Source organism: Vanellus vanellus (genome assembly GCF_965231255.1).
Source record: "Vanellus vanellus genome assembly, chromosome: 3".
Taxonomy (NCBI): Eukaryota; Metazoa; Chordata; class Aves; order Charadriiformes; family Charadriidae; genus Vanellus; species Vanellus vanellus.
Genome location: NC_138907.1, coordinates 96079097 through 96106316, shown reverse-complemented (window position 1 = coordinate 96106316; position 27220 = coordinate 96079097). Strand labels below are relative to the sequence as shown.

Genomic DNA, 27220 nt, shown 5'->3' with positions numbered 1-27220 from the left:
TGACAGGGCAAGCCACTCACTGGCTTTAGCTCCAGCCTTGTGAAGGTCTCCTGACATTCTTGTAATTTGAAGGGAGATGTTGTCATGCTCTAGAAAGTTAAAAGAAAAATGTATGTAATTCTAGCCTGTATGAGGTTGTTTCAGATTTGAGGCTGTTCTGAATTCCTCCTCCTATTAGAAAATTGTGGCTGGTTTTCAGGAAGAAGGAAGAAAGAAGAAGAAAAAAATAAAACGCAAGTTAGGAATGAGATGTCCATTTTTACAATGCAAGAATAAATTAATTCCCCACTATTTTTTCCCCCTCTGTAGCTGAGATGGCTCTTTGTGTGGATAGAAGCCTATAAATAGTCTTGACCAGTCAGTGCATAGTTGAGTTAAAAAATAGTAGTTCTGCCTTGTTGACTTCATATTTGTGAGACCTTGCTCCCCACGTAGATGTGGCTCAGCCTGTTCCTGGTGTCAGCTTTTCCTCTTTGACCCCTCTCTCTCACTTCTGGGGGTGTCGTTTCACATTACACTGAAGTCAGCAGAACTGAGGGCTGTAACTCAGAGTTGGATGCTGCACAGGAAGTGGGACCTCGGCCACATATCTCCATTACTTCATTTTTATCAGACTGGAGTGGGAGATCCCTTTTGCTGATGCTGTGTGGTTATATCAGGTTACGTATCATGTGAAACCATACCCACTCTGCCCTTCACCTGTAACAGATGACACAGATGGATATAAACTGAAAGTGGCATTATATATAGGGGAATTACTCTTTAATGATTCAGCCTTTATAAGCATTTTGTCCAGGACACCTAAATTGATGATATGCATGAAAGCACTTTGGCAAAACCCAGCTACTTGTTTCTAGTTTCTGAAGGGAAGTTGAACTAAGATGTTGTGAAGATTACAGAGTGGGAATGTTTGCCAGGTGCAGTGATTTTTCTATCAGAGGCCTGTAGACCCCAAATCTGTAAAGCACAAACTTTGCAGATATTTTTTTTTTCTTCTGCGGATTCCTTTGAAGTAATTTATTAAGAAGAATCAAAAGAATTGAAAATAATGTTCTGCAGCCTTGTTTACACAATTTCTAAGACTTTGTGTTCTGGAAGAGGTTAATGTTATTGAACCTACTTGTAGAGGACTGATAAGAAAGTGTTGGTATTTCTGTTACTTCTGTTCTTCCAAGTTCCATCTTCTTTTATATGCTGTTTCACAGAGTAGTGTCCATCGTGATATTTCCTGTGTGATAACCCCTTGCTATTATGCTAAATACTTCCTCAATAACTGTTGTAAACCATGCCCTTTCTCATTTCACCTACAAGTCTTTTAACCTTTCTTTTGGCAAAGGATTCCCCAACTGTTTATCACACTTTCCTGAACTCTCTTTGATGAGAAGCCTCTGGACTGAAAGCAGAAGTACCCTATTGAATGAGAAATGTAGGTTCAGGTGGTACACTTGGAACTGCTCTGGCCAGAGTAGTGTGCAAAGATATTGAAGGAAAGAAAAAAACACCTCTGTTCTTCATAAATTCAGTGGAGTTGTATTTGTCACTTAACCTCTTTGCCTCATCTGTAGATAATGAAGAGCTCTCAGCGTGGCTAAACCTTGCAAATCAACACGAATGCTGGATGAAACAAGACAGATTTCAGGTTTTTAGTTAGGATTTTTAATGCCTAGAATGTCTTACTCCAATTTGGAACAAAGCTAAAATTCTTCAGTCCAGAACTTATAGTAAAAGCAAATTACAATAAAAATACTGATACAGTATTTCTTTGAAACAAAATGCACTCCTTCAAACTCCAGCAGTTGCTGACTGAAGCGGAAGCTGCTGATATTGTTGGTGTCACAGTTTTAATAGCAGTCATGAAACTGATAGGAATGATAGTTCTACTTATTAGCTGCTGTGGGGTTTCCAGATTCTAGGCCAATTATATTAATAATTGTTTTTCTTTTCAGGTGCAGATCTTGCCTTTCCTGCTTCAATCCATGACAATATAGTTTGCAGTAAAACGTTTCAGATTCTTTATAAAAATGAGGAAGTTTCTGTGAATGACGTGATGATTTTCAAAATAAAAATGCTGTTAGATGAGAGGAAGGTAATCTGCTATTCAGCTTTACAATATTCAGATAATTAAGTCTTTGTTATGTACAATTTAGATTAGTATAAATAAGGGACCTGAAAAGATTTCATGCTTCTACAATTTCGTTTTAGATTGAGGAGTCTCTTAATGAAATGAATTTTCTGCTAACATTAGATCTACACTTCACGGATACAGACTATTCGTAAGTTTAAATAGAGAAGACTTTATTAAAGCAACAATATATGTTAACTTTTTAAACTGATTAAATCTGTATTATATGTAGACATAGTGTGTTCATATTAGACATATATGAGGGTAAAAAAGAAATCCAATGCTGAAGTCTGTTAAGATTTCATAACTGGTTTGTCTCATTCTGATATTTTTTTTTTATACTTTTTTTCCTGGGGGAGATGTCATTGCATTCCAAACTAGAGACCTATGCTAAATTGCTGAGTCAGTTATTAATAACTTGCACTTTAAATCTCATCATTCTAATTGTATGTTGTTTTGTTTTAATTTCTTTTTAGACCAGATGACCTGAGCACACTACAGCCAATTAGTAGCCGAACTTTAAAGTTGCACTTTAACGTACACCGGGGCCTTCATCATTATGTCAATGTTATGTTTGATTACTTCCATCTTTCTGTCATATCGGTTATAGTCCATGCTTCTTTGGTTGCTCTGCATCAGCCGTTGATAAGGTAATCTCTTGTTACTAAAATGCAAATAAATAATCGAGTGTCCAGATGGATATGTTCCAAAAATAGAACACTTAGGAAGGAGTTAAATCTATGACCAATATAGTTTTCTTTATGATGATTTTGGAACTCAGGGCCCATAGGGATGAGAAATTTCTTGTTTTCAGAGTTACCTGGAACAAATTTTGAGCTTGTTTTTGTTGGAAATAAGAGTATGTAGTGTAGAAGAGAGATAATACCTAAGATCACAGAAGAGGAGGAATGTATAAATATCTGTATTTATACATGTATATTTATATGTATAAATATTTATACATTTTCTTAATCAGGAAGGTCTGCTGTTCACTCTAGTTAGTGACTGAAATAGGTGCTATTAATACAAATAGGGTGACTTCTGTTAGCAATCTTCGAAGTTTTCAGTTACTTCTCTAATGGCAATGATGTCTGCAAATGATGTGTTTACCATTTTCTAGAGTAAATGGAACTGGAGAATTTAATTTTCTACTTAAAAAAAAAAAAAGCTTTTGTCTAATTTTTACTAAAGCCTTTTTATTTCATTGACTTGGGTCACCCTTTGCAATCTCTGTTTACCTTGCTTCTCTATCTCAAAAGTAAGTGTGAAAAAGGGCCATACAGTCACACATATGAAGTGTTATTTACACTGCTTTTTCTGTAGCATATCTGTCTTTGCCTTCTTTCGTGGTCTTCAAATACTCCATGCTACTTCCCCCAAGTTTCTTCATACTCAAATTCAGGCTGTGCCATAAATGTCCAAACCTGTAGCTGAAGGTATTCCCACTCCTTATCCCTGTCTTTACACCATGGAAGGCTATGTGACTGTGTATGTTAGACAGCTGTTCTGTGCAGTCGGACTGTGCTGGTTTGGAGGTTTCAACTGGCTTTTTTTCTTTTTTGGCTTTTTTTCCCTCCCAAGTTGGATTGTTTTGGTGATGTGTTTTAGGCCTATCTATATAGTAACTGAACTGGCACATCTGAAGGGATGGTACAGCATTATTAGGGAGAGGACCAAGTAGTGAGGAGGGAAGTGGGAATTATCTTAAGCTAGTATTGTTATCGAAGACCTCATCTGATAAAATAATGTGCTTAAAGTAGGAGCATGTACGTAAAATGTAAGTTGTCACAATGTACCACAAGTGAAATTCGAGTGTTTTCCCTTGTATTCATCCCATAGCTTTAGCATTGAACTTCACTTCCATGTGAGAAAGTGAAAAACAGGTTTTGTTACTAATTTTCAGTCAGAAATGTATTTGTCCCTGCTGACTTTTTAAAAGGTTCCAGAAAATCTGACATTTTTAATTCAATTTTTCCTCTGTTTCTGGCTTTTCAAGTGATGATGCAATAATGCTATTTAATTTTAGACCTCAACTTGATACAGCTTGTGTGAGGACATACTGAAATGAAAAAGCAACTTCCATGGTGCTTTGGTTATCTTTACAGCAGAATGTTACTGGTGTCCGTAAAACTATTTAAGGATCCAAGTTGTCCTTTAAATCAGTTTGGGGTGGGGAGAGGAAGAAACCTTCAAATTTACAGTGTTTCTTTCAGCTGGGCCATCCCATATTATAATATTTAGCAAACAGTTTATTGCTGCCGTATCCATATCATGCTTGATTTTCTGGAACACCTCTTTCTGAAACACCTGAACATTGCAGTCTTCACTCCCCTTTGTCCTTTGGTCTTTCCTGGGTGACTGTTTGCTTCTCTGAACCCCTTGGTTTCCCTTGGCACCCCTTCCTTTCCTATAGGGTCACTTTCTGAGTGTTTCCTTTTTGGAGTAGCATCTAGGTTCTCCTTCTCTTGAGAACAACCAGTATTAACACTTTACTTGAAAGAGAGGACATAATTCCATGCAGTAACATCCCTAGAGTCTTGTACAATCTACTATTTTTATTAACCTGTCATTGCTTATTTCCGCACATTAACTAAAAGTCCTCCCTTTTTGCATTTATTCATCTTTCATTCATTTTTCCTAGTTCTTTGTTCTCACGAGGCTACTGTTGTAGGATGCTCTTTTCTCCCAGGGGTTCAGGACAGGCTTTTCTCTTCAACAGGCAGAGGTCAGGCATCCCTTAGGAGAACAGCAACAGCAGTTTGTGTGACAACTTTCCAACTGCTTGGTGCTGCTTCACTTTCAGGAGGTAAAGTCCCCACAGCAAAGTTGGCAGAAAACGAATGCTTCTTACCTGTTACAGTTCAAAATTTATCTGTATGGCTTAAATTTTCAGGAATATTGTTTAAATTAGTTGAGATTTGCATTAGAAATAATGAGGAAGAGCTTGCACCATCTCCTGGCACAGAGTCTGCTGACCTTCATGGTGGGAGGTGGCAACAGAACAGTTGAGGGTAATAATTTCTTAAATTTCTCCAACTAGCTGGAGATACGATTTGAAGAGAACTGCTTTAGAAGCACTGCTCCCCTAGCGCAGCAGCAGAGACTTAACTGAGGTACTGGGCCATCCTGAGGGGTTTTAAAAGGGCAGACCACCATGCTAGGAACTTTCAGGGCCTTGTTGAGGGTTCTTGTTCCTACTGCTTTTCAAGAAAAATCAAGAATTTGGTTTAACTGTGATAGTTTTGTGCCACATACTATGTTCAAATTACCAGTTCACGTGTGTTTTTTGCAGTTTTCCTCGCCCAGTGAAGAATACATGGTTGAACAGGAATGCACCAGCACAAAACAGGGACTCTGTGATTCCTTCTCTTGAAAGTGTGGTCTTTGGCAATAACTACACAAAACAGTTATCAGCAGATGTAAGACTATATCAGTTTAAGATTTTATTTGTATTTTGTTGGACTGTGAATTTTACCTTTTCTGTGGAAATACTACTTGATAAAGAATGAGCTTTGTTAGAGTTCCTTTGGTGTGCCACATGATAAGGGACGTGAGAAAAATTGTTCCAGAAGGCTAGGTTGCATGCTTCATGAACAGGCAGATGGAAAGCTTACAGTATTAATGTTTAACCTTCTTTTTTAATATATTGCAATGCATTGAAAATTGCAAAAATTTGGATGAGGCTTGTGAAAAGAGGCAATTTGTTTATCTGTCTTTTTAGTTATTCTGTAACACTTCATTTATTGTACAATATAAATATGTGCCTCATCTTTTTTCTTTTTTTTTTTAGGGTTGCAGTTTTGTTGTTTCAGAGTCTTTCCTCAGTCATGCCTATAATTTCCACTATACACTTTGTGCCAGTTTGCTGCTTGCTTTCAAAGGGTTACATAGCTATTTCATTATGATAACAAAGGAGCTCCCCTCTTCTCACCGAATTGAATTGGGTATGTTGAATTTAATAAAATGCATCACTTTCCTGTCAGTGTATATATAAGAATACTCCTCTTTTAGACTAAACTGGCATTGATTTCATACATCTTGTATATCTAAAATCTTTTTGCTCAAACTGATCAATTTAATAACTCAAGAAAAAAATAAAAAAGAAATAAGTACTGTCACGTTACTAATAACATGAGGAGATAACAGCCTGAATTTATGCAAATATATTTTTTCTTGTTGGTCTTGATATGCCCTGTTATTTCAAATCACTGTCTTTAGTGGTGAGAAAGTTAGAGAAACTCTTAATCCAAGTAGCATGCTGCACTTCTTTGTTTGTTATAAGGAAACATTGTATATTTGCATAAAAATTGGAACTCTGTAAGCCTTGACTTAGAAGAATATTACAATGGAAACTTTCTTGAAAAAAGACCTACAAGAAGAAATTGCTGCTGACTCAGTTAGTAGTGCAACTTTTTAAACAGACTTAGTTACCCAAGAATCAGGAAGAGATCTGAATAAACAAGAACTGTTTCTGTAAAACTAAGTAGTTAAAATACACTTTCAGAGAAGCTATTTCTTTAATAAAGTTAAAATTAAACTCGTACAGGACAGCCTCATAGAAAGAAATTTAAGTTCTATGACAATGAGGACTGCGAAAATATTACATGAAATGTAATGTGTGGAAATGTACATTACATTTCTGTAGAATGCAGGTGTATTAGAGAGCCTACCCTCAACTTGTGAACTAGGAGAGCAGTGAAAATAAAAAAGGAAAATACATTGGTGTTACAAAGGATGATTTAGACTTTTCCTCATCAAGTATATACCCTTTTTGTCATGTAAAGTTCTATATAAATCCAAAAAATAAATCTTTTGGAATTTACATTGATTGTAGAGAGCATTTATTGATTTTGGGGATTGTTTAATTTTACCAATGTCAGAACTAAGCATTATGAAACAATAGGATTGGAAATTGAGATATGAAAACTATTGTAAAAATGTGATTTGGTCAATTAGTGATTCAAACAAAGAACGTTTCACTTGTGTATTACAAAATACAGAGCTGTTTTTTGAATTATTTTTCTTTGAGGGAGTGCATTACACATCTGTGCATAGAAAAATACCAGAAACTGAAGCTGTTTCTTTATAGAAGCAAAAATACTGCTACAGTTATGGTACAAAGAATAGTTCCATGTCAGTTATCTTAATCTTGATATGGAGGGAAACACCCTATTAGAGGAATGACTCAACTCTTAGTCTTCCTTTAAAGGACAAAATGTGTTTTTTCCCAAATAGAATCTGTTGGCACTATTGTTGTAAGGATAGGCTTAGACTAAGTCTTGATACTTAACTGTTTCAAATAGGGCCTTCAACTCCCCTAAAACATTCCTACAAAATAGATATGTAATAGAAAAAAGCCAGCCATTTCGTCACATACTTGGGTTGTATCTTTCAAACCTCACTGAAGTCACCAAAAACATTTTCATATGCTTTGGTGGGACTAGAGTCAGACCTTTTGTCATTTCTGTGGGTAATATAGCTTACCTTTAGGAATGCAAGCTTGAACAGAAATGCTCAAAATAAATATATGAAGAGAAAATTACTACTTACATTTAACATTCATTGTACGTATTCTGCTGATGGTTTATTTCAGTGTGGGTTTTTTTTTGTTATTTTTTAAGTCTCTGCTAGAATGAATTTGTTTTCTTATTTTTAAATCTTTTTTTCATTTATTTTGTATATATATTGATTGGGACAATTGATGTAACAGAACTAATAATCTAAACATTAATTATGCTTTTGCCCATGAAAAATAGCTAATGCCTACCATTAACACTAATTTTGCTAAAATCCTTTAACAGTAAAAAAAAAAAAAGCAGTGTTTCTGTGATGTCTATAAAGAAATTGAAGCTCTCTGGACTTCACAAAGCACACAATTGCCATTTGCATTTATTTTTAATTTTTAAAGTAAATGAACTGTTTTATAGCGGAAATTTTATGTGTGAAGTTGAAATGGGCATTGCAGAAGAGGATCTCAAGTCCTGTTTAAATCCCAGAATCAGCACTTTTTTGTTATAAATTATTTTGTTATAAATTAAATTATTATCTCCTTAATTTTGTTTCTTCTGTTTGCTTTGCTATTGCTCTGTCATATAATTTTAACACACGACAGTGATTTTGCAGAAGCATGTGCAGACAACTGTTGGACTTGATAACTGTAATTGAGCATTTTAGTATTATTGGTTTCAGGAAATAAAAAACCACTAGCTTAATGTATATCACAAGTGATATCTAATCGAGAAACTACACTAAAATTATATGCTTTCATGTACTGATCTAACTGCACTAATTGCTAGGCTAGCACTAAGCTTTTTTACTAACTTTAAGACAAATAATAAATCACAGATTGAAAAAAAGGAGTGTAGTAACTAGTCATATGTGTGCAATCCCTATAACTAGCCAAGGCCAGCATGCAGGTCCTTTATGAACGCCTTCTCAGAAGAAAATATCCACGAACCCAGAGAGACGCCTACCTAGGTATGTTTTCAAAGCAGGTGATATAACCCCTCAGATTTTTATTAATAAATAAAATATGATATTATTAATAATATAAAATATTACATTCTTTTGTAAACAGGAACACTATTTCACTGTTCAGCCATAGTCAACATATGTTGAACTCTGATGGAAGTCTGCAGAATTGAGCTACTTATTTCTAGGCTGAATATAGATAATAAAATGAGAAATTACTACTGTTTTTTGGTTTAGTGTTGTTCTACTTTACTAAACAAAAATGATTGAAGAGTTCAGTCAGTTGTCACCATTTAAATAAAATAGCTAAAAATTATAGTTTCATTTAATTAATCACAGACTCATTTTTTTAGATAATTAAAGCCCAATACGTTTTCTTCCTGAGAAATCTTTCCTGTTGCTTCTGGTGTCTCAAGGCTTGATTCCTCCAAGCACTACACAAGATATTCTTAAAGTTTAAGGTGCATTTGTCCATACCTAAACGGCCAGTTCTCCCTGTGGAGAGTGTCGATGTTGGCCTGATGCTGGACAAAAGACAACAGTGCTGTTTAAGCACAAGGAAGTTTGTGATGGGAGAAGAGTAACATGGCAGTTCAGTCTCATAGTAGCTCACTATCTTAATAATCTATAACTGTGTTTTGGTTTTGTTTTAAAAAGAAAACAAAACTGTTTTTTAGCAGAGTCAGCAAAATCTCATCAGATGTTTGCTGGGTGAACATTACTGCTGTAGAATGTTACTATTTCATTTCCTTTTGTATTGTCGCTATTGTGTCTTTTTTTTTTTTTATATAACATTGTAGTTTGGGTTTTTCCATAATGATTTTAGACTTCAGAGTTTTAAAATGTTGTTCAAAGTTTATTCTCAATTGCAGTGTGACAAACAAGATAAATAGTCAGTATTGTCTCATAAGTAAACCATTTAATTTTTTCACTAATTACAAATTTTGTGTCACCACAAACACACCAAAAGTAGTATCATATCTTAAACAGTTTTCATATATTTTCAGAATAATTATCATCGAGTACTGTTTAGTTAATACAGGTGTATGCAGTTTCTTTCAAAAACATTTCTGAACTTGTTTCTGAGAACTTAATGTATTTCTGCAATTTGCGTATTTTCTCAGAACTTTGAGTCGTATGAGTTAATTTGTTTGGCATTAAGTTTAAACCTAAGTATAATGGATGCAATTAGTTGAAAATCAATATACACTTACCAAATCTAGGTGGTGTCATTGAAAGACAAGTTAAATAAACACACTGTTGCCGTTCTGTAAACCTATGTTCATTATCTGTATCCTAAATTTATTATTGTGAGTTTCAAGGCGTGATTTGTTGGTGTATGTTTTCAGGAAACACTATAGGCTTTTTCATTAATACTGTGTTTCAAAACTGAAGTATAATATAGATACTTGTTACAGACAATTTCAGAGTTCATAAATTGTTCCCTTATTACTGGTACTTCCGATGTAGAAGGAAATCAGAACATTGTACTAAATTTTTATTTAATTGATCAGATTCCCTTAAGTAGACTAGGAATTATTAACAAGGAAAAACATCTTACATGAAGGAATAAATCTGTTTTCATTATAAATAAGTCATTCAAGGTTCAGATACAGTTTATGCTGCTGTACCATGGAAGATTGATTTGCTCTTAACATTGAGCTATTGAGAGAAAGATCAATTAAAGATCAATTTTATTTGACTAAAATATAATTCCTCGGACAATTAAAGAATTGTATTTATATTCATATGGCTTGCAAATTGGGTAAATAATATAACTGTAGAAAAATGGTATTGGCATAAAGTATCTCTGGAAAATCTGAGGTAGAAGAGGAATTATATTACCTTGGTTGTGAACAATGACATTGCTGCTGAATAGCTCAGCAGCTCTCAATGGATAATCTGCAAACTGTATCATCTCAGTTACAGTATTTTCAAGCATAATTTTGAATGGAAAATTGGTATCTTTGACAAGGCATCATGATAAGTGATCATGATACTCAATTGCAAACCTTTTTTTTTAATAATTGTGTTCTGTCCTCAATCTCAGAAATTACTAAGAAATTATTTTAATGGGAGTTTATAATTTACTTGATTTAAAGTTGACTGTGGCACTTAATATGCCTTCAGGTTTTACTCAATGGGTTCTTTCTCATGCTTTAAAATTGTTTTGTGAGATAATTGGTTTTACTCTGCAACTTGGAAAGTACATTTTTCATGGATATGTCCTCTAATCTTTCCAGAAAACATAGATGTAGAAGTTCGTCTTACAGAATTGTGTGAAGAAGTAAAGGTACAGTTTTTTCTTCATGTATTAAATAAGTGAAATAAGTGTAAAAATAGAATATGCTGATTTCATATGCTACTTGGGAATAAGCTGTTTGTTTCAGTGATAATATCCTCTGTGGTTTTTGCCAACGCTTATTTCAGCTGCTCCTCTCATTCAAAGAGAAACTGCTCAACTGACTCCAAAACTTAACTATAGATCTGGTGGCTTGGTAACTTTTGTATACTATTAAACTGAAGATTATAGAAAGGTGGATTACTTGTATTAAAATCAAATTTTGAATTTTCTGCATTTATAAATGGGATTCCTTGTTTTGATGGTGTCAGATAACAATGGTAGAAGATCAGCCAGTAGTAGTAGGTTGTTCATAAGCAGATTCTCCAAGTCATTCCCTCATCTGGAAGGACTTGTCCTGATGCTGTCTCCTTCTCCTGTTTTACCTACTTTCTCAAGGAAACACTGTCTACTTCAGATTTCTTAGATTTGTCTCCCCAGCTCTCTCCGTAGTCAGAACTAATTTCCTTGTCACAGTGAAAGTTAAAGTACAGGTTTTAAAACTTTTTTGAAAGATTGTCCGTGCTTTCCTGCTGAGTGGGCCATCTGCCCAGCTGCTGAAGAACCTTTCATTACTGCAGTAGTAGTATAACTGCAAGGAAATGTAATACTGGCTTTAAAAGGATATAATTTGTATAACTGGAGACAAAGCCAGCACAGTTAGCTCTCTATGGGCAACTAATGATGTTATTTTATGTGGTAAAAGTTTTTTTACATTTACATATCTTCTGTAAATTCTTTCAGTACCTATGATATTTTGTTTATTAGTTTCTCCCTTAGCTTGCTAAAGTATGTTTATATGTTTTTCTTTTTCTCCTTTCTGTTCTTTTGTGCAGTTCTGATCAAAAGGTTTTCCTCCTCTTATTTCGACTCTTGCGTATTAAGCTGGTGTTTCAGTGTTTGCCATCCATTTTTTCTACTTGCTCTTTAATATTGCTGGAGCTGAGTCTGTACTATCTTTACTTTTTAAACCCTTTGCCTCTGTGCCTTATGTGCCTGCAATGAGTTTTTGAAAATCTATATTTTTTTTCTAAAATGGCAGGGAACGTAAGCCTAGTAGTCTGTAATTGACTGGCGTGAAACTATATCACAGGATTACAGTACATTGTTAAGAAAGAAAAACTTGTTTGCACTGAGTTTGTCTTGGTGTGATCTGGTTCTAGGAAGCCTATACTGTAACACAGGTTCCTGAGCATGTTTAAAGTGTATGTAGACGTACGATACCATATAAATGTTATTGAGAGTTGTGACTATTCTGAAATAGAGATGTCTTTATTAAATTTTTGCAATTGTATCAAATTTGGACTAACATAGTGAGTATCGATTTCCTGTTTTCTACTTGCTGATTCCTGTTCCTTTCAGGCACACTATATTTTTGCATGTTAGAAAATACAACAGTTGCAACTCAGTTATGGTTTCCATAAATTGAATTGCTGCTTTAATTTAAGGTCAGGAGTCCTAATTCTGAAAGACAACTGGAGAGTATTTCAGGCAACGTAAAATACTCTGTTAGTGTTGTAACATGGATGAATTAAATTCTGATACTTAGACAAAACAGTTGTAATTTGGAAGTTACTTTTTAAATTGTAATTCTCACTACGATAAATTATGCTTTTTTTGATTCGTGTCTGTACATTATGGTCTCATCTGTTAATAATGTAAATATGTTTTCCTAACTTCAGAAAATGGAAAATCCTGATGAACTGGCAGAACTTATAAATATGAATCTTGCTCAGCTTTGCTCACTTCTGATGGCTCTCTGGGGGCAATTTCTGGAGGTCATTACTTTACAAGAGGAGGTCACAGCATTGCTAGCGCAAGAGCATCACACGTTAAGAGTAAGTATTGACTCGGGCTTTAGGAACTCTGGAATGTTCATACTCTTACTGGGGCACATTGTTACAGAAACATGTATCAGAATGAAACTCCAGGTTCTAATTTTTCTAGTTTTATTTGGGAAGGGTAGTTGGAGTCATAAAGGGAGCTGTTCTATTGTATTTGTTAGCTTGTGAATCATGTTGTTAGAGCTTATTCTTGAAATATAATACATAAAATATGTTACTTATGTTTATGAACCAACAAATTCATTGATCTTTTGAATAAGAAATGCAGTTCAGAAGGCAAATTGCAGTCTGTGGAATAAGATGTATTGGTGCAGAATGATGTATTTTCCTGCAGGAGGCATGCCTAGTGCCCACCCTGCATTTTACTTCCCTACTGCATTTAGGCTGCCTGCTTACATCGTAAAACAAAGCGTACTTTCCTTCTGAATTAAGTATTTATAACTTTCATAAGCTTTGAAGAGTCTCTTAAGTGGGATTTTAAAAAAGAAGAGATGTATCAGAAGTGATCTGGCATGTAAATGTGTGTGTATAGCTATAAAAACATATATTGTGAGTAGCTACACACATGGTTGATCTGTATATGTGTATATACAGTTGCTGTGGGCTTTCTACATACAAAACCACAGCAGAACTAAAGCGTTACCCCCACTTCCTAACAAATATCTTTTTCCCTCCCATCTTTTGGGGCCATGCATCTGAAGAAACCTATCATTTTGAAGTTTTCAGAGAGTAAGATTCATTAAACCAAAAGCAAGTAAACAATGACACCCACCACCCCTAATTGTCAAACACACAGCTTGGTCTTCAGCTGACCTGGCATCTTTACTGTCTGACATAACAATCTGGGCATTTTTCTCACACATGGTATAGAATAGGTAATTTTAAGAGAGTATCAGGAGACACTTCTTGTACAGCCATTTGCAAAGAGCTTGTTAGAAGATCTGGTTAATGGGAATACATGTTATCAGTGCTTTGTAATAGTCATAATCCAAAATAAAGTCTATTTTAAGGTTTCGTTTCTCAGAGATTTGATTTGGCTCACCAGCATTTCTGTCATTTGCATCAAACCCCTTTCTGTTTTGGTTCTGGAGGGGAAAGTGATTATGAAGGGTACTTGGACTGTACTTACCTTTCTGTGCTTTTGGTATAAATTCTGGAATCCTTTGAGTTAACTAGTGTAAGGCATGAAATGAGAATACTGTTTCACTTAACCTTCACTTGCATTCAACTGCTGGTATGTTAGTGTTTGTACAAGTATATATTTAATAAAACCAAAAGAAGTATTAGTACTTTTATTTTTACTGCTCCAACATTAAAAAAAAAAAAAGAAAAGATATTGCTAATCATTATGCATTTAGCTTCTTAAATGTAGTTTAACATCTTTGTAAGTCAGTCTCTCTAGCTCTCAAATACCTTAATTATTGAATTTTACTGCAGTTATTTTACGGATTATAAATCAAAGTAGTTTATTATACTGTGTGAATTGAGATATTAGTATTTCTCTGATGCTCTCCAGTTTTCACAAAATGTGAAAGAGTTCCCTTCCTCCCTTCTTTTTTTTCTTTTTTTATATTATCATTTGATTTCACGCCTGCATTTTTTCCCTTTTCAGTTGCTGTTAAGCCCACTTGTTTTGTTATCAATCACTACGCATAAACAAACTTGTTTCAAGTAACACATCATATTTAATTTTTACTTTTTTAATAAGAAAAAACAAATCATTCTTTAATAGAAGCTGTAGAAACATTCTTTTCTGGAAGTGTGAATCCACACTTGCAGCATAGTGGTGTGGGGATGAAGACTCTTATGTAGCGCTCAGTGCAGCTGTTAGTGAGGGACACTGAGTCTCTAAAACTTACTGGCCTTCTGACTTGAGCCCAGAGGTGATCCTTGTTATACCTGAAAATGTTGAGCATATTTTATTTTGTAAAGAAGTGGCAAATCGCTACTTCTTACTGAGTTCTGAACTTACTGGATACTACATTATCTACCCAAACATCAAAGACTGAAAAAGAGATGCAGGACACGGGTAGAGCCTGATAGCGAAGAGCAAGTAGGCTGACTCTAAAATTCAAATAATACAGCATCAAGAAAGAAATTCTACCTGAGCCAACTTACAGAGAACCGGCAATGTTTTGTTACTTAAATTTACAAGGACTAATTTGCAAACGTGACACTTGTTTTCTGTAGTCCAAGATGTGAGGAGCTTTTGTGAATACTTTGCAAATGTATGTAATTAAAATGTATGTAAAAGACAGCTTCACTGGGTTTCCCACATGGCAGTAGGGCAGGGCCCAGGGATTCATAAATTCAGTAAACCTTTAAATTAAAAAGAGGTGGTAAATTTAAGCCTTAACATTTTTAAGAATGTTTGTTGACTTTTGGATCCTGTTTTGCGGTGCTTAGTGTAATAATTTATAATTTGTATTAATAATCTCTTCAGAATTTATATTCTGAGGGTTCATATCAACTTCTTTTGGGAAACGTGCAATGATCATGTTTCACTACTGGCGTTATCTGCACACGTCAAATGATGCAGACTTTCTGATTAGTGAATTTAGTTGAGAATTGACTAACTCTCCTCTGGAGAGAATATCTCTCTGTTCTGGAATAAGATTTTTGTACTATACAAAATTCTATCCTTCTAAATAATCCCTTTTATTTTGGAAATTGATACTTGGTTGTGTGCTCTACCGGATGCTAAATCTCTTTCAATTTTACCTTTTCATCTTGCAATATTTAGAGACCATAAGTTTCTCCCTGGGAAAGTTTAGTGTTAATCTAAGATGAATTGACCCTTTTAGAGACTCATTCATCTGACTGGTTTATATATTTGTATTAAAATATGCCCTAGAAATGCCTGTCATCTGTATTTGGTCAAATTACTTTCACCCTCTTTGCACAGATGCTTATAAAACAGGTGTTTCTGATGAAGTGTTGTCAGAAAATAAGGTCATAATGAAATAGTTTATTTTAAGTATTTGAAAATGTTGTTTTAATCTTTTTACTTATTTTACTTGAGTATTTAAGTACTTAACTATTTTCAAATACTTTGAATATTAAGCACTACATAAAAAAATCAGGAACACTTTAGGGACACCAGAACATCCCTCAACTACGTTATCACACTGATAGGATTTACAACTCCGTTTTGTTGAAAAAACTGCTTAGAGTATGTTGTTTTATATTACAAAAATTTGCATGCTAAACTAGTTCACCTCTTTGTTCCATAGTGACATCTTCTGGTAGGTCTGAACATGCTTTTCCAAAATTATTTCTTTCCATTTCTTAGTCCTAAAATAATGAGAAACGAGAACTAAGATCTCAGACTGCTGCTCATATATGTGTGGGCACTCAATGTATATTCCACAGCAGTTTTTCTATCCAGTTTTTCCTCCTCTTCCGTTTACACTGGGAGGACCACAAAAACCATAGTTTTGGGAAGTCTGTAGGGACTAGGAGTAGCAGATACAGTTTCCTCCTGCAAAGTCATTGTGGATTTGGCCCAAGTCGGTAGTGCCTGAGTCACTAGCACCAGCTGGTAGTTGTTCTGGTTCTGCAGAGCCTGTTTGCAGCATCCTAGCAAGTGCCTCAGTCCTTCCATAAGTTAAGCTCTGATTAAACATAATAAACTACTGTTGGTTTGGGGGATTTTCTCTCCTTAATATTGATTTATGTGGGCTTTTGGAGCTTGCTTTCAACTAGTTTTATACCGTTGCTACCCTACTAAGAGCTGTCTGGAGCTGGTAATTGGATTTTGTTCAAAAGCATTGGAATTACTTAAACAATTACAAATGGGATTTATTGCAAACAAAAACCAGCCTTCCTTTTCTGTTTGAGATAGTGGCAGAATTCTAAAGATCTGGTCTCCATATAACTCCAGTTACTTTATGTGGTAAAGCGACTGCTCACATCTAAAGTCAAAACCACCTTACCTGCCTCCTGGGAAACAGCTTTATGCTGTTTTCCTGGCTTGAACCACAGGCGTCTACAAACTGGGCAATGTTTCTATTACTATTTTATTTCCTATTACATAACTGATTGGGACGTTTAATTCATTTTTAAATTGCTTGATTTGAAATGATAACCAGTCCAGTCTTTGTGGTCAGTTGCTCTAAAATCTAGGTTTTTAACCAGTAAAATTGTCTATTGCATAATGATCTCCTCTCTTTCTGGGGGGAAGGCTGGGGATTAGCTGTGACAGAACCATCTGTTTGGAAGGCAGATGTCTGTTTAGAAAAGCCAGCTGAGGAGGTGCAGAGGAATACTTAGGAACACCAGTTCTAATCCCACGTGTGTCTGCATAAACTCCTAACATAATTTCTGAAGGACAGCAGATACATCTTGTATGTGCACGTCTGGTCACTGCTGAGAGTGGAGGTTGCATTTACAAGAAAGTGTCAAACTTAGTGTTTTCTTTTTACTGTTTGTGGGGATTTTTTGTGTTTTTTTTTTTTTCTTAAACATATTGGAGCATTTTTTTTTTTTCATTTTTTCTTTTATTAAAAAGAAAAAGAGGAAAAAGTAGAAGCTACAGAACATCAAACTTCATCCAAGCGGTACTCTCTCAAAGTGTACCAGGAGAGAAACCTAACTGCCTTGCAAGTTAATGTGGTCCTGAAAGTCTGATGTTTGCCAGTTAATGCACAGGTTTTTCCTAGTGCTATGTCTGTACTCAGGGCGGATGCAGATGCTGCCCGCAGCTGTGAGTGAAGTGAAAGAGCTGAGGGAACTGAACTAGGTCTGATGCCTGCTCCACCAGATATGCTGCAAACTCACGGTCTGTTTGGGAAATATAACTTAAGAGGAAGACCCACAGTATATTGAGGAAATAAAGGAGTAGGGGGCCAGCAAGTGGTTGGTAAATAAATGATTGAGTAAGTAGACTAGCAGCATATGTGGTTCTCTAAGTGGGATAGAAATTTTGTTTTAATTGATATAAACAAATTGATGTTTATGCCCAAGTTAATGCACAAGCAGTTGCTAACAGCCACTGTACAGCACATTCTCTTTTCTGTATGTATTGTTACAACGAACAAGATGCTGTCATACTGCATTGAATTGCATCCTTTTGATGCGGGTAATTGGGCAGTTGCAAAAATAAAAGTCCTAAAAACTCATCTAGATTGAATTAATATTGTTATGTAGTATTGGAAATGTGAGAATTCTCATCTTGCAAAAACTTTGGGGTTTCTAGATACTGCATTTTCAATATGTTGATTGTTTTTATTTGTAGTAAATTGCTGTATAGTTCACACTTTCTATTACCGTGCTATGTATTTGATGATAAAATAATATGCTCCCCTATGTTATAAAATACTATTTTAGTATTGCATGGTTTAATGACTTTAGGCATACAGTTAAGTCTTAAATGCAGTGCTTGTAGTTAGCACGCATTTTGTTGTTCTTTGTCATTTGCAGCTAAAATCTTTACAAACAAAGGGGGTTTTTGCACAATAGTTTACTGTGGGCTAGAAAGTATTCATGGAAAGTTTGAAACACATACTTCTCTGTATTTTGAGACTGCAGAATATCTAATGGGTTTCTACTTCTGAAGGTAGTCCTCAAGCATATTCAGAAGTGCCCATCAAACAGTCATTTCCTTTCTACTCATTGACATTTCTCTTAATATTTTGTGTGTTATTGTTTCAGGTGAGCCTGATTTGGATTACTGATTTCTTGGTAATCAAGTTTTCAACTGGCAGTTGAATCTAATATAATTCCCCTCAGTCATCCAATACACAAATTAAAATTCTCATTTCAGGTGCTAGTCTTGTCTGTGGCATCCTCTTCCCTCCTACTCAGATTGAACATTTTAAAAAAAGTAACTGTCTATATAATACATACAAGTTAATAACATTGCTGTGTAGGAATGCTGGTGGATTTTCAAAAATTATATGTAATATAAAATAAGCTTTAACTTTATTTGGATCTTGCAGGTGCGCAGATTTGCAGAAGCATTTTTTTGTCTTGAACATCCTAGGCAAGCTGCCCTTGCCTATCAAGAACTACAGTGAGTAGCCTTTTGAAATGCACAGTACGTAGCAAGTGGTACTACTGTTCCGTAGCTTATGTTATGTAGAAGTACTGTCTTGCAAAAATAGTTATGTAACAAGTTTGAGAAACTTATGTTCTAAATACAGATTTCAAGTTTTTTTTAATGAGTTATATAAGAAGTTATTGAATAACTATTAAAGCTATTAAATAATTAGTAGGAAAGCTTCTACTAAAGTGAATTAAACTACTGTTAATTTATGTTAATATAAAAATAAATAGTTCTATTTTTTTTATGTAGGATTGCTTCCTTTTTTTCAGTGCTCAAAGTCATCTACAGATGTGTGCAGCTATCAAAAACACTTCCTTCTGCAGTTCTCTTCCACCCCTCCCTATTGAATGTAGTGAACTAGATGGAGATATGAACTCCTTGCCTATAATCTTTGAAGATCGATACTTAGATTCAATTACTGAAGGTAAACACGCCTCACGGTGCAGTTTTCTTTTTGAAGAAATCAGCAGAAACTATGTAAAACCTAAGTGCTTCACTTTACATGTCATAGAATCACAGAATCATAGAATGGTTTAGCTTGGAAGAGACCTTAAAGATCACCTAGTTCCAACCTCCCTGCCCTGGGCAGGGACACCTCCCACTAGACCGGGTTGCTCAAAGCTCCATTCAGCCTGGCCTTGAACACCTCTAGGAATGGGGCCTCCACAGCTTCTCTGGGCAACCTGTTCCAGTGCCTCAGCACCCTGAGAGTGAAAAATTTCATCCCGATACCTACTCTGAATCTGCCCTCTTCCAGTTTGAAACCATTCCCTCTCGTCCTATTACTACACGACTTTGTAAAAAGCCCCTCTCCGGCTTTCTTGTAGGCACCTTTCAGATACTGGAAGGCTGCTGTAAGGTGTCCCCAGAGCCTTCTCTTCTCCAGGCTGAAACACCACCAACTTTCTCACCCTGTCCTCATAGGAGAGGTGCTTCAGCCCTCTGATCATTTTCATGGGCTTCCTCTGGACCTACTCTAACAGGTCCATGTCCTTCTTGTGCTGAGGGGTCCAAAGCTGGACTCAGGTGGGGTCTCACCAGAGTGGAGTAGAGGGGTAGAATCACCTCCCTCGACCTGCTGGCCACGCTTTTTTTGATGCAGCCCAGGATGCTGTTGGCTTTCTGGGCTGCAAGCACACATTGCCGGCTCATGTTGAGCTCCTCAGTATTTCTTGTTGGCTTAAAGGAGTACATTTATTTGCTAGGAAATGTTTCTTTAGTTTGAGTTTTGAGCACTTGTAAAGTTCTAGAATTATTTTTTAAGGAGTTTTATATCTTCAGTTACCTGCATAATCCTGTTGTAAGCAATCCTTTTTCTTACTGTTTTTCTCCCCTCACTTTTTTTGGTGAAAGATCTAGATGTGCCCTGGTTGGTAGTTCAGAGTCTTCCAAGGTCAGAGTCCAATAAACTGGATAAATTTGAAGCTGAAGAAGGCTTTGTAGCTGGTTTTACTAGCCCGGAACCGAAAATAAGACCTGCAGGTGCGTCCAACCTTTGGCATTCAGAAAGTGAAAAGACGCTAACGAAAACTTTGAAAGGGAAAAATGAAGATGCAAATAAATCCAAAGTTAAGGTTACTAAGCTCATGAAAACAATGAAACCTGAAAACACAAAAAAAGTCGTAAAACAGAACTCTAAGGACTCTGTGGTCTTAGTAGGCTACAAATGTTTGAAAAGTGCAGCACTGGAAGATGCCTCTAGAAGCTCAGAAGGCAGGCCTTCATACAATGCTAATGAAGGGCTGGACCCTACATTAGGTGGATTTCCTTGTGATACAAAAACCTGCACCAGGCAAATAAGTCAAAGAGAACTTCAGTTTTTCCCATCTGGAACCGAGGAAAAGACTGCCAAGATTGAAGGTGCCCAACCAGGTCCGGGTAGCCCCATGCACTGTGAAAATTTGGCTGGTTTTGGTAGACTTTCTATTTCCCAGACAGATTCTGGAACTATACAAGCAGATAGTGGCCTACAACCCAGAGGTACACTTGAAGGTTGTCATGGAGGTGAACCAGCTTCCTCAGGAGTCAGGACAATTGAGGTCAAACCAAGTAATAAGAATCCCTATGAAGGGGAAAAAGTAACTGTTCATATTGGATCATGGGCTGAGTTTCCACAAGATGGAGTGCAAGGAGAGAATTTGCAGACACCCAATATTCAGTCTTCAGAATCTGGAAATAAATTGAATTCAGGTGAACAGGAACCAGTGCTTGAAAAGGAAGATGTCCAGGAAAAAAACTTCCAACATACCAGTGATATCTTGACAAAAATGAAAACTAATCAGCCTACTCTTTCCGCAAAAGAAAGTCAACTTTCTGCAAGTGGAGACATGACTAAATTACCAGATGTTAGCGTGACATATGCCTCTTCTAGGTTTTCAGATTCAGGTGTAGAAAGTGAACCAAGTTCGTTTGCAACTCACCCCAACCCTGATCAGGTTTTTGAAAATGTTCAAGGGCAAAGTGCATACAATGGTGAGAGAATATTTCCTCAGCTTTTACTAAAGCCAGACTGTGCTATAAAAAATGCAATAGAAAGCCATTGCACTGAGAGTACCAGCGCTGTAAGTGAAATACAGTCATCCCTGACATCCATAAATTCTCTGCCTTCAGATGATGATGAGCTGTCACCTGATGAGAATTCAAAGATATCTGTTGTACCTGAATGCCAGCTAAGTGACAGTAAGACGGTATTGGATCTTGGAGCAATTGACTTGCCAAAATGTAATGACAGTAAAAAATCAAACACCAATTTGCAGCAACCCTGTGTTGTATTTTCAGGGCACTCGGGTAACAGAACTCTGTCTATACATTCCTCCCTCTCAGGAACAAAAGATATTTTACAATTAGTTGTTTCAGATGAGGATTCATCTACTGATGTGAAAAGTTACAGCCGGCAGGCAGACCTTGGCATAGCCTGCACAGACTCTCAGGACCTTGAAAGGCATCTTCGCACTACAGAAGAAACAATTAAATTGCGTTTGGAAATTACTTGTATGGGTGAGCCATCTGTGGTTTCAGGTTCTTCATCTGCAAATGCAGTGTATGAGGTTGAAAAAACAAATGAGGGAAAACACGAGCCTTTAGAACTAAAGGAGACGACTGAAGAACTGTCAGCAGCTAAAAGTGAAGCTGGCACAGATAATCCTTCTCCAACCAGTAGTACTGACATGGTAAAGCAAGGGCTTGTTGAAAACTATTTTGGCTCTCGAAGCAGCACAGATATTTCGGATATTTGGCCTATGGACAACAGCAATCCTGTTAGCCCTCAAAAGGAAACATATGAAAAACAAATCATTTGCTCTTCCCAGCAAGATGAGGAAGAAGAGGAGGATCAGGAAATGATTGAAAATGGGTATTATGAAGAAACAGACTATAGTATATTAGACGGAGCTTCCAGTGCTGACCAGGATCATGGCTCAGCAGAAGAGAGAGCCCTGAGATCTGGAAGGACTGATAGTGGCCAGCTGCGAGACGGAGTAACTGTGCCTCCTGTCTGTACTCCTGGTTGTCTGTCTTTTCCTTCTTCTCTGAGAGACTCTCCTTGCAATGTTATCTGTTCTTCAAGGAATAAATCTGATGCAATTACACAACAGCCAGGCAGTACATCCTACAGCTCAGCTTCATCTGTTTCCTGGTATGAAAGCTCCCCAAAACCTCAAATGTTAGCGTAAGTGATTGTTTTAAAACAAAGTTTTTTACTTGTAGAAACGATGTTAATATAGTATAGAAGGGGAAAAGAAGCATGGTTAGGCTCTAGAGTACCCCCCGAATTGTGGCTTGTGGATTCTGCACGCTCAAGTAACATCACGTTTTAGATGTTCAGATAGAAAGTGTGTTAGCACTGAATTCCTTCTGTCAGCTACCTTATAATTTCACGTGGTTTGACAGACTTCAAGCAAAACACGAGGTTTTTTTTTTGTTTGTTTCTCGAATATGTTCCTTTTTAAAAAAAATAATCATTTGGCTGAAAAGTGATGTTGTAATGGCTACTGAGCATAAAAATGGTGGTTTATGAAATGGAAGCTGTTAAAATAGCAAGCATAGGAAAATGAGGTTAAAAACATAAAAACAAAACCATTCTGTAACTGGCTGTCCGTCTAATTAATTAAGTGAAGCAAATGTGCAATGCTAGCCAAGGTGATGGCTTTATTTTTCAATCTTAACTTCAAATATCCAAAATGTAACACCTCAGAGACCATAGTGCTCTAAATTACACTGCGATTTGGATACCAGGAAAGCTAAATTTAGGGGAACATCAGGGACCCTAGGCTGCACCTCATCTTGCTGTTAACATAGGATTTTCCCGGCTCCTAACTAAGCATGGGAAGCAACAGCTTTATGTGTTGTATTGGAAGTAAAATGTTGCTATCAGAAAGAAGAAAGCTTAGAACAGGGGTAGGGACAAGGAGAATGCTAAGTAAGCAGAAGAGATAAAAGACCAGAGAGTTTGTGGTAAGCAGCTGAGAACAGGAGGAAGGAAGGATTGAGCAGTGGTGGAGGAAAACAGGTTAGAAGTGGACAGAAAAGTAGCTTCTGAAATACTGGCGAGTGCGTACTTGTATAGATTGGGAGGGGTGAAAAGCTGAGACTGTTTAGGGTGTTCTGTAACAATAAGAGAAAGAGGGAACTTGGAGTAAAATCAAGGACTTGGCCTTGGGTAAAGCAGTGTCTCCCAGAGCGTGGGATAACAGGGATTCCAGAGGGCACGATCTGCTCCATAGAGAACGAACCTTGGTACGTTGAGTTCGGAAAACTGCCTTGAGTACAAACTAAGTAACTTCTGCTGCAGAGTGATAAGACCAACTGCTTGCAGTGTTTTCTGTTTAGGCTGACTTCACTGCGGCTTGCTCTTGCCAGTTAGTGAGAAATCAGCTAAAGATAAAGCTGGGAAAACAGAGAACAAAAAGTAGAATGGAAGGAAAACAGTGAGCAGGCGGAAGAGGATGGGATACAGCATGACGCTGTGAGGGATCACGCAGAACAGACGGATTAAGGAGGGAAAGAAGCATAAGGAAGCATAAAATTGAAGTGCTGCAGGGAAACTGATATGCAGTTAATTAGATAGGAAGGTCATACACAAAAAACTAAGGGAAGGGGAAAAAAGGAGGGAACATAAGGAACTTTTAGCATGTGGGGAGCTCGGCTATTAGAAACCATATAGTGTATGCCTTCATATAATATGTAAAAGATCAGAGGTCTAGAGCTGGCAGCTTCTGAAGCAAGTATTGGTTAGTCAGCCTGCTGGAGGAACTCGCTGGTGAGCAATCACAGCACTGGCTCCAGCTCTCTGCTGACCTAGGAAATAGGTTTTAAATTTGGCAAGAATTATCAAAAGTCAGGGGAAATCTTTACCTTGACTTCTGATTCGTTGTAATTCCTGTAATTTTGTTATTGCATTTAAACAAAGCTGTTGCTTGCTCAAGGCCAGAACTGACCCAAACTATTCAGTGGTTTCAGAAATACTTCAGAGTTTGCAGAGATTTTCACAGGAGAGAAGACAGTAGTTTTGGGTATGGATTTTGTTATGGAGGAGAAGGGGCTGTAGGAAGCTGTAATAAACTGCCTTGTTTTGTGAAGATAGTAATTTGGTAAATATGTTTCCCTTTGTATCAATTACATAGAAGACAAAGTAAATACAGTAGAAAACTGTATCCTAGAAGACCCTACTTTTGTCTGATAATAGTAAATGTTGGTTTATCATAAATACGGTTTTGTTTCAGTTTCCTACAGGCTAAAGAAGAATTGAAGCAACTTAGACTTCCTGGATTTATGTATAGCGATGTTTTCAAACTGGCTTCTTCAATACCTTATTTCAGTATGGAAGAGGATGACTGTTCAGAAGAAGGAATACATCTTATAGTCTGCGTCCATGGCCTAGATGGTACGCTGGGAAATGTCGTACTGAATGGCAGCGGTTCAGATTACCCGTTAGGATTAGCTTTTGTCATTTGAACTCTGAACTGAATGCTTCTGAAATAGGTTCACTAGAGGGAAATGGGAATCTGACATTGTACTGCTACATTTGACATTGTGTTCCATAGAATCATTTAAATTAAGAACTTTATGTAAAATTTGTCTTTAGTAAAACTTCCTTGACATGCACCCATTTTATGTCATAGTTCACATTAGATATATCTTCCAGTTTTTTATGTCATACAGGTATTTGTCTGTGTTGTCGTAATAGAATGGAGTTAGTAACAAACCAGTTTTGTTTAGAATTTGTAATGTTACATTGTCAAGGAACATAAAATATGTGTGTCTTGTTAGGAAAAAAAACAGCATATGTAAAATGCAGTCAAGCGTTTATAAGTGTTTATATTTTAAAATATTAGATTACTGAATCAAAGAATGATTGAGGTTGGAAGGGATCCCTGGAGATTGTCTAGTACAACTCCCTGCTCAAAGCAGGTTGCCCAGGACCAACCCAGCTGGGTTTTTGAATATTTCCAAGGACAGAGATTCTGTTGACCTTGAATATATTCACCTGCCTTTAGTTCAAAGCATATGCGCATGTTAAGAAATAATTTCCCCTCTAGTTAAGCTATTCATAGCTTTCTACCATCAGTGTTCTTGTCTTTTTTTTGAGAAGCTTCTTAAATTAACAATATAAGGAAATACAAAAGGGCAATAGATAGAATATTGGACTGGACTGATACTGCAGAGCTTTCTTGCTCATGTTTCAAATGGCTAAGTTAAAAAATTTTAAATAACAGAATAGTTTTTCTTTCTTCCTCTGGGCAGAAAGCATCTTCCTCTGGGCAGTTAAGCACTTTTAAAACTGAACTCTGAAGTATTCCTTCTTACTAGTGTAGATGTTCAAGTGCTATGCGTGCCTAGAATTGACACAAAAGTTAACTTGGCCAGCAAAACTGTTGTTAAAAAAAAACATGTCTTTGAAGCCTTAGAAAAACCCATATAGTTGGAATTTTCTTATGAAATGATGAGTTCATACAAGTTCTTTCCTGTTAATAACAGATTTAAATAAAAAACTTGTTCTCTAATTAAGGAAGAAAGGGTATCTTCCTTCAAAAGCATACATGGTCATTGATGTAGAGAATTCTTCAGCATGCTAGTTAAACTAACATTTGTTGTCTTGGGTACCAGTCTAAACATATCTTTATCGGCTGACAGTCCACTCTGCTGCCTTATTCTATGAAAATGTTTATGACTTGCCCTTATTCCTTGCTCCTTCACTGAATTCTTTAAGCTAGCTCCGAGTTCTTTAATTGACTTTTATCAAAGTTAATTAGGTTTTTAAGAATGTAATGTTCACAGTGCTGTGTAACTGTTGGATGCTAAGACGAAATCAAACATGACTTCCTAAGTCCTTGCTTTTTTTGAAACAGTGTCTGCATTGAATGTCATTTTTATAGACCGTTTTGTCACTGCATTTGGCGTTGCAGTTTATCTTCCTGAGTCTTACTGAATTTTAATTAGGGCTGAGAATATCATTAGCTGTGTTTAAATATAAAGTTGTGCCGTAAGTTCATTTCCGTATTCTAAGTGCTTTTATTGCAAGTTAACTTTGCAGTGTCTAACTCTTGGTTGTTTTTCCTTTTAAGGTAACAGCGCAGATCTAAGATTAGTGAAGACATACATTGAGCTAGGGCTGCCTGGAGGGAGAATAGATTTTCTTATGTCCGAAAGGAATCAGGTATTTGCCAATAAAAAAAAAGAATTTTTGTAAATCAGTAAACAGTGTACATCTTCAGACATTTATTTCATGGCACTATCGTGTTATGTTTTGCCAATTTCTGTATATTTTTATACATGGAATCCATTATTTGATCTGTGGCTTGCCTTAAAGTAGTTACAAAACCCCAATGATATTGAAGGTAAATATATAAGGAGTAACATTTGTTGCTGCCATTTTGTTTTGTATACTGATATCTCCTAAGTTCTCACCATAATCGGTTAGGATTGCAGAGAAAATACCCTTGATACTAATGGTTAAAACAGTGATAATAAAAACTGGTGTGGCGAGAAGGGAGATGTGTTATTTCACAGGATCTGAGAAATACAAAATAATTGTCTCTTGTTCTTTTGTCAGTGTACTGTAAGATCCACATCATGACATTGAGCCAATATCAAATTAACTCTTGTTTTAAACTTTTGTGAATTGTATTATTTTCAGATGAAGTAAACTTGACAAAGCACAGAAGACCAATTTTTACATTTTTTATGTGTGTTACATATTGTGTTAGACATACTTCAGGGATGAATTAGACCAAAGAGTCTAGTGGCTCAAACAAAAGGTTCATTTAGTGCAGTAGCGTTTTTCTGGCGATAGCTGCTGGGATGCTTTGCGAAACAGGCTGAACAGGCACCAAGCCATGCTTTTTCTTCTCTAGCCCTGTGGTTTTGGCAGTCAGCAGTTCTGAAACTTTCTGATTTGG

The 27220-nt window shown here is 36.3% G+C and overlaps 1 protein-coding gene across 1 annotated transcript in view; it reads left to right on the top strand.

Moving 5' to 3' along the window:
* FAM135A (family with sequence similarity 135 member A) overlaps positions 1-27220 on the top strand; it is an 80670-nt gene that overhangs the window by 27738 nt on the left and 25712 nt on the right. Inside the window, exons 3-15 of the mRNA XM_082480891.1 lie at positions 1947-2086; positions 2203-2273; positions 2599-2772; positions 5415-5541; positions 5913-6066; positions 8522-8599; positions 10837-10886; positions 12617-12772; positions 18718-18791; positions 19094-19248; positions 20178-22491; positions 24545-24705; positions 26387-26478. Coding sequence (XP_082337017.1) covers positions 1947-2086; positions 2203-2273; positions 2599-2772; positions 5415-5541; positions 5913-6066; positions 8522-8599; positions 10837-10886; positions 12617-12772; positions 18718-18791; positions 19094-19248; positions 20178-22491; positions 24545-24705; positions 26387-26478 — 3746 coding nt within the window. The remainder of the gene's footprint in view (positions 1-1946; positions 2087-2202; positions 2274-2598; positions 2773-5414; positions 5542-5912; positions 6067-8521; positions 8600-10836; positions 10887-12616; positions 12773-18717; positions 18792-19093; positions 19249-20177; positions 22492-24544; positions 24706-26386; positions 26479-27220) is intronic.